Genomic DNA, 7,381 nt, shown 5'->3' on the forward strand with positions numbered 1-7,381 from the left:
TTGCAACGCTTGTTTTGGAACCAGACCCGGATGACTCGGGGACTGAGACCCGTCATCTCGACAAGCTGCTCCTTCATTAGAGCGTCTGGTCGGGGATTGGCGTTGTAGCAGGTCCGCAACGTGTGGAGCTGTTTTTCGTTAAGAACAGTCCGAACGCGTGTGGTCTTCTCCGGTTGTTTGTGGACGTGCGGTCGGAGCACGGGTTGTCTGGCTGATATTGGTTCTGCTGTTGAGAAAGAGAAGAGGAAATACAAAATCAAATATTATTTATCGACACTTTTAACATCATGGGTATATAAAGACACTGTGTTGGATACTAAAATTGAGATTACAAAAAACGTACACTCTGAAAAGTATACCAGTATAGTAACTCACGGTAGCCTACAATACAGCACCTAGTATGGGAGTATCCATTCAGCGTGATGTTATCCGGGTCTCATTGGTAATGTGTTATTACATCAGCTATCAACCAACCCTATCCTTGACCTATCATTATCACTGCTGTTCGCATTTCAGTTGTCCAAACTTCTATTAGGCCTACATTTTTTTCCCATTGAAGTCACTGAGCGTTTGGGACAGTAACATGAAAGGTTGCTGGATCGAATCCACGAGCTGACAAGGTAAAATAAAATACAAAAAATAATCTGTCGTTCTACCCCGTGAGCAAGGAACACGCTGTTCCACCGGGAGCGGAAAACGTGGATGTCGATTTTAGACAGCCCCCCCCCCCCCCCCCCCCCCCCCCCGCATCTCTCTGATTCAGAGGGGTTGGGTTAAACGCGGAAGACACATTTCGGTTGTATACATTCAGTTATACAACTGATTAGGTATCCCCCCCCCCCTTTCCCATTTGATAGATAGTGTCTAAAATGTCATTTAAATCAACAACAAGAGAAAGAGCATTGTCATGTATCATAGTTTATAGAGATAGCCTACCACTGGGATTTTGAATGAACACCTAACGTCGTTACCTTATTACGCATGGATGGGCTATACTTAGATATTAGCCTATATATCATTTATTTTTTATTTTTTTACTTTTAGTGAAAGTGCATTCATGTCACTTTTAGCATATATGTCTTAATTTGCTTGTATTGGAAAAGGGGGTCAATATTTTGCTGCGTTAAACGTGGACCATGACGCAGGCAATGGGAAAGAGTGAACTGTCAAATACGTTGTTTAAAAAAAAAAAAATAATGTATTTATAGATACATAAAAGTCGAAAAGGATTCTCACTAGATTGGTACAATACCTTTTAATTTAATAATTCAATTAAGAACGAAGTCTCGTCAAAATATTGCTGTGGCCATCTGCCCGAGCTTCGGTTATCTAGTCTGTTTTCCAATCCGGCCATAACGTCAGCACTAACTGTGACTATCGGTTACACATAGGCCTAACATGTATGCAGTCTGAGGAAATAGTACATTCGACAATATAAAGTGCATGGCCAACTAACTGGGCTTGTCTAATTCACCCTAAAGAGCCACATAATACAATCACATCATATATTGTGACACGTTTACATTTAATCTAGGCTGTAGGCCCCTTAAACTTCAGTACAAACACGATATATCATTTTCATCTTTATATATGTAGACTGGCGATACTTCCGAAACATCTAACCAAGTCAAACAAACAAACAAACAAACACCATTTATATCTGAATTCCCTAGGAGGGCCTCATAATTCAACTGGAACTATGTAAAGAAAGCCGTTGTTCACATATTCTCCCTCTTGTGAGGTACCTTGACAAAGAGCACTAGCAAATGCGAATGATTTCATAAGTGACATGCACCACACTATTGACCTAATAATAATCAAATATATACAATACAATACAAATATATACAATGTATACAATCACAAATTAGGATTTTTTTATTTTTTATTAATTAAAGGTTTAATTAATACATTTTTTTTTTTTAATCCTCATTTGTGATTCACAATAACTTCGCGCCGCTTATTGTATCAAGTAATGTAGGCTATATATATTCATGACATATATACAACTATATTAGCCAATAGTAACGTAGGCTATATATATATATATATTCATGATTTATAAACAACTATATTAGCCAATAGTAATATAGGCTATATACATATTCATGACATATAAACAACTATATTAGCCAATAGTAATATAGGCTATATACATATTGATGACATATAAACAACTATATTAGCCAATAGTAATATAGGCTATATATATATATATATATATATATATATATATATATATATATATATATATTCATGACATATAAACAACTATATTAGCCAATAGAAATGTAGGCTATATATATATTCATGACATATAAACAACTATATTAGCCAATAATAATGTAGGCTATATATATATATTCATGACATATAAACAACTATATTAGCCAATAGTAATGTAGGCTATACATATTCATGACATATAAACAACTATATTAGCCAATAGAAATATAAGCTATATTCATGACATATAAACAACTATATTAGCCAATAGTAATGTAGGCTATACATATTCATGACATATAAACAACTATATTAGCCAATAGATGCGCAGATCATATTCAGATGATTCCAGAATGTATTTAGAGTTAAACGTTTTCATTGAAACGCAGCCCCTTACTGTTGAAATAAACTCGCTACATCAAGACAAGATACTCCCATGAAACGTTTCGTGGTATCTGTTTATATATATATATATATATATATATATGTTTATATATATATATATGTTCGTATTGTGTTACGGACATTGGAAAAACGCAGACCAATTAAAAAAAACGTTTGTATCGACGATGTTACTATACATTCATCGGTGTCTTTATGTGCTCAATATAAACAGCCTGTATTCACAAAGAATGCCCGTTGTCTGAAAACAAAGTTTTCAACTAATACATCATCAACCAAATGACCAAACACCAACAACACATATACAAGCCAACTGAAAGCAACAACAACAACAACAACAACAACAACAACACACCCCTTGCCATTGATATAAATTGTTAACCTACCTGCCATTTGTAAAGGTCTGGCCGGGTGGAGGGGGCTGAGGGGGTCTCCGACGCCCATTGTTGCCCGCTCCACGACGTCATGGTCGGCCCGGCAGAACAAGCCATCCTCCCTCAGAGCGAACTCGTCCCCCGGGATGAGCTGTCGGCTGCAGGCCACACACCGAAAACACTCGATATGGTACACCTTGGAGCGAGCTCTCATCACGAAGTCATTCTTGCTGAAACCGATGTTACATTTAGCGCATTTTATCCCGTATAACCTAGAGAAGTGGTTAGGAGAGAGAGATTGGGTGACCGGTTAGAGAGTTAGGCTAATACTGTCTCTGGGCAGCAGACATAATAGGACAAGCAGAAGGGCATCTTTTATTTATTTTTTATTAAAGCAGGAATGTTAGGCCTGAATATTTAGTTATGTTTATACCACATGAGATGACTTGAAACTCGTGTAAAATAGTACATTAGTAAAAACAAAGCACAGATCTATTCTGTAGTAACAGAGAAGAATGGAACAAATATCATGAGCGTAGAGGACTAGACCTAGTATAACTCTAAATATTCCTAGAAGACTCATTGTAACATTATTATGATTATAATTATTATTTATATTACACGCGATAAAGCTACAAATCATTAAAAAAAAATAATAATAATTTAAATTCAATTGTAGACTAGTTGTAGGTCGTCCAATGTATTTGGCCAATTATATGTTATTAAAATCGGATCTATTGACTCACGTTATGGTCATCAATGCAGCAAAATAATATTGCTGTAAGGTTACATTAAATAATATGTTACTAAAAAATAAAAATAAACGTTTGTATTGAATATGCTAACGTGTTCAACATGTAGCCTCATGTTCTGTCATAACTGTATTAGTCCTGATGTGGTTTCAACAATATATTTATTTTCTTTTTATCAATACAAAACGTAGTTGTGGTTTATTGCTGTAACTTTATGATTATAATGGCAATATAATAACCAGCTCACATGCAATTATGCTAATCATCAATATTAACCCTCATGTAGTCTGAAAATATAAAATATATATTTTTAATAGTAGAATATCTAAATATTACCTACTTTAAAAATATAGTTTTTCCCGACCATTCAGATATGATAGTAAAGGTAAAATAAATGTTCACGTCCCATGTATATCCATGTTATGATAAGATAGACAGTTAATACGTGAAATGTGTCAACCAGTCAATCATAATAAACTATGTTTTTCAACCACTATGATATTCATAACATACAGCTCTTACCTGACATAGTCTCTTTTACAGTAGGTTTTCCCGTCTCGGACAAAGCAGGTACAAGACTCGTCCAGATACTGATTACACTCCGCACACTTCAAACAGGCAGCGTGCCACTCGAGGTCCGGAGAGACCCGCAGAATATACTGGTCATGGATCTGGTCCCCACAGCCGACACACAGCGAGATCAGCCGCTTTTCTGGAGAACCAAGTCAGGAGAAAAATATTAGAATATATATATATATATTAGGAGGATTCTAAGGATTATATTGAGTATAATGACTGTCCCATAGTGATGTCGTCAGGAGAGGGTTCTACATTTGCCGTTGAGAACAAACATCTATTCAACAAGGGGAAAAATACTATAATCGACAAAATGTCAACAACAACAACCATATTATTAATAATAATAATAATATAATAATAATATGAATTACTTATTTGTTTTAATGTATTATATATAATATACATTGGTTATGAACGATAATACCATTATTTATGAACATTCTATAGACTAGTTTTAAATGCGCACTGCTAGTCAATGATCTAAAGTAACTTTACAGGCATTGAAACGGCGTATCCTTGAGATCGGAATTGTAAAGACAATTCGGGGTGTGAAACGTTTTCATTAAATGGAACCTGCTACGACAATAAACTTTGTACAAACACGGTGAGAAACTGCAAAGAAAACAAATCCGACTTACAAATTAGTCTAATTTAGCCTCAGTTTTGCATCACTTACTATATAATAGAATAGAATAGACACTTGATTTGAATGGTATCCCGAGCCAGAACCAGCTCCACTTACTTTTCGGTGGATCCCCCATATCGCCCATGTCCAAGAAGTAAGGCGGCGTAAGGTCCACTTTAAAAACGTGGTGCAACAGTTTTGAAGCTGGTTGTTTTTCCTCCGGACTGCGGGTATAGAGCAGTCGCCTGTGTACCGACCGGTGCTGGCTGATTATTAACCGGGTGTTGCAGCCGGACTTGTTCAGCCGCAGAGTAGCTGTGTTAGTCGGTGGAGAAGGGCGGCGGGAGGGGGGGGGGGGGGTGGGTGTGAGAGTCTGTTCTCCGGTGCCTTGGTCCTTGTGCTGCGATGGTGCACGCTAGTCTCTATCTCCCACTCAAACTCCCTTGCGCCAACTCTACTCTATCGCCATCGGGCTGACGTAGGACACCGAAACGTCATCTTTATTGGGATGCTGATTGGTTATGAAGAAAGGAGCAGCTGTTGCTGTTCGCCCAGTCCAAGTACATGTCTACCCGGCTTCTATTCTGTATCAGATATACCTCAATACAACTACCGTCCTACCCGGCTTCTATTCTGTATCAGTCCAACTACCCGTCCTACCCGGCTTCTATTCTGTATCAGTCCAACTACCCGTCCTACCCGGCTTCTATTCTGTATCAGTCCAACTACCCGTCCTACCCGGTTCCTATTCTGGATCAGTCCAACTACCCGTCCTACCCGGCTCCTATTCTGTATCAGTCCAACTACCCGTCCTACCTGGTTCCTATTCTGGATCAGTCCAACTACCCCCTCTCGGGTGCTATTCTGGATCAGTCCATATATCTTTTTTTCTACATTGTCATTGATATTAAATTATGAATTTGCATTTTCGAGTCCACAAAACACAGTTCAACAAAGCCATAGGTTACGAGTCTCCAGCATATTTTTTCGACGGTAGACTACAGCCTACATGTTTGGGCATGCCATTTTATATAGGCCTGTTACGATTTACGTTATTTCTTTTGGACAGGGAATCAACGTAGCATGCAAGGATGTATAATATACCTTATCTGGGTGATCACCCGGGGCGGCAGGTATTCTACTGGTTAGAGAGTTGGACCAGTAACCGACAGGTTTCTGGATCGAATCCCCGAGCTGTCAAGGTAAAAATCTATCGTTCTACACCTGAATGAGGCAATTAATTAACGCCGTCATTTTAAATAAGAATTTGTTCTTAACTGACTTAAATAAAGGTTATTTAAAAAAACATATTATTATAATAAAAAAACGTTGTTGTCCATCACATTATTTATTACCTTGCATTTTGTGGTCATCTACTATACCTACAAAGCTATATCTTTACATTTAATTGTACATTTTGTTTGTTAAAAAAGGAACCCGAATTACTCACCAATATTGATATCACCACAAACAAAAAGTAAGCATGGTTTTATACAGTTTTGTCTTGGGAAAATATTGCTAGTGTTCTCTATGTATTTTACAGACACGGTCATAAATGTGATTAAAATCAATATTACAGTGTTTTCGTCAGTCTGCAGGGTTGTTAACCCAACCGTCATTAGCATATATAATTACACATAATGACAGCCCTTAAACCCGACGCGACACGGGCTGGAATACAAACTCACATTGTAAGGCATCAGATAATAACTGAGTAGAGAAAGAAACACCATGGGACGGGAGAGCATAATGAGTTCTCTCAGTAGGTACAGGCTACGCCTGGACAAGCATTTTCAATAGGATGGTTTTGTGTTTTTTTTTCTTTTCTTCTTCTTTCTTTTTTGTATTATAATTTGTTGACCAATCAGTTTAGTTAATAATATCCGATTTATTGGCCAACAATAAAAAAAAAAAAAAAAAAGGTTGAAATAAGTCTATTCAACATTCCTCAATACAAAATCTACGCCTACAGATAGGAACGTGACGATCATATTTCTATTTCTGTATATGGACTAGACTACAACATCTCGGATTCTGATTAAACAACCTTTGGTCGATGTCTGAATAGCTCACCAGGCCAGCAGTGAAAGAGTTTAGGAACCAACGGGGCATAGTAGACCAAAACACGCCCTCTTGTGTTAGCAGGATGGCCCTATTTAGCAACCCTTTAACCTTGCACACAAAGACACATACAGGCCATAATGTAGACTGCTGGTGACCTCTATATCCTTATACTGAGTAGGCTTTCATTCACAGGCAGGTGTAATTTTAGTATCACAAGGCCATAAGGACTAATAGACATGGTAGACAGTGCAATATAATTGCATTACTTTCCCTCTGAAAAGCTTTTTTTCCCTTTTTCTTCTGGAGAGAATATTAAAACCCTGGATGCAGTCTGGAGAAAATATTTTTGGAGTGTCAGG

General features: G+C 37.4%; 1 protein-coding gene across 2 annotated transcripts in view; it reads right to left on the minus strand.

The window, feature by feature from the left end:
- Positions 1-5,308, minus strand: part of LOC106595156 (insulin gene enhancer protein isl-1) — an 8,969-nt gene extending 3,661 nt beyond the window's left edge. The window contains exons 1-4 of one of the 2 annotated variants that reach the window (XM_045707028.2): positions 5,076-5,308; positions 4,277-4,466; positions 3,015-3,274; positions 1-226 (exon numbers count right to left, since the gene is read on the minus strand). The exon at positions 1-226 is cut by the window's left edge and continues 61 nt beyond it. In XM_045707028.2, the coding sequence (XP_045562984.1) occupies positions 1-226; positions 3,015-3,274; positions 4,277-4,466; positions 5,076-5,103 (704 nt within the window). In that variant the 5' untranslated portion in view covers positions 5,104-5,308. The remainder of the gene's footprint in view (positions 227-3,014; positions 3,275-4,276; positions 4,467-5,075) is intronic. The other variant, XM_045707030.2, reaches the window with a different exon arrangement.
- Between the last annotated feature and the right edge of the window lie 2,073 nt (positions 5,309-7,381).

Source organism: Salmo salar, chromosome 24 (genome assembly GCF_965601325.2).
Source record: "Salmo salar chromosome 24, fSalSal1, whole genome shotgun sequence".
Lineage (NCBI taxonomy): Eukaryota > Metazoa > Chordata > Actinopteri > Salmoniformes > Salmonidae > Salmo > Salmo salar.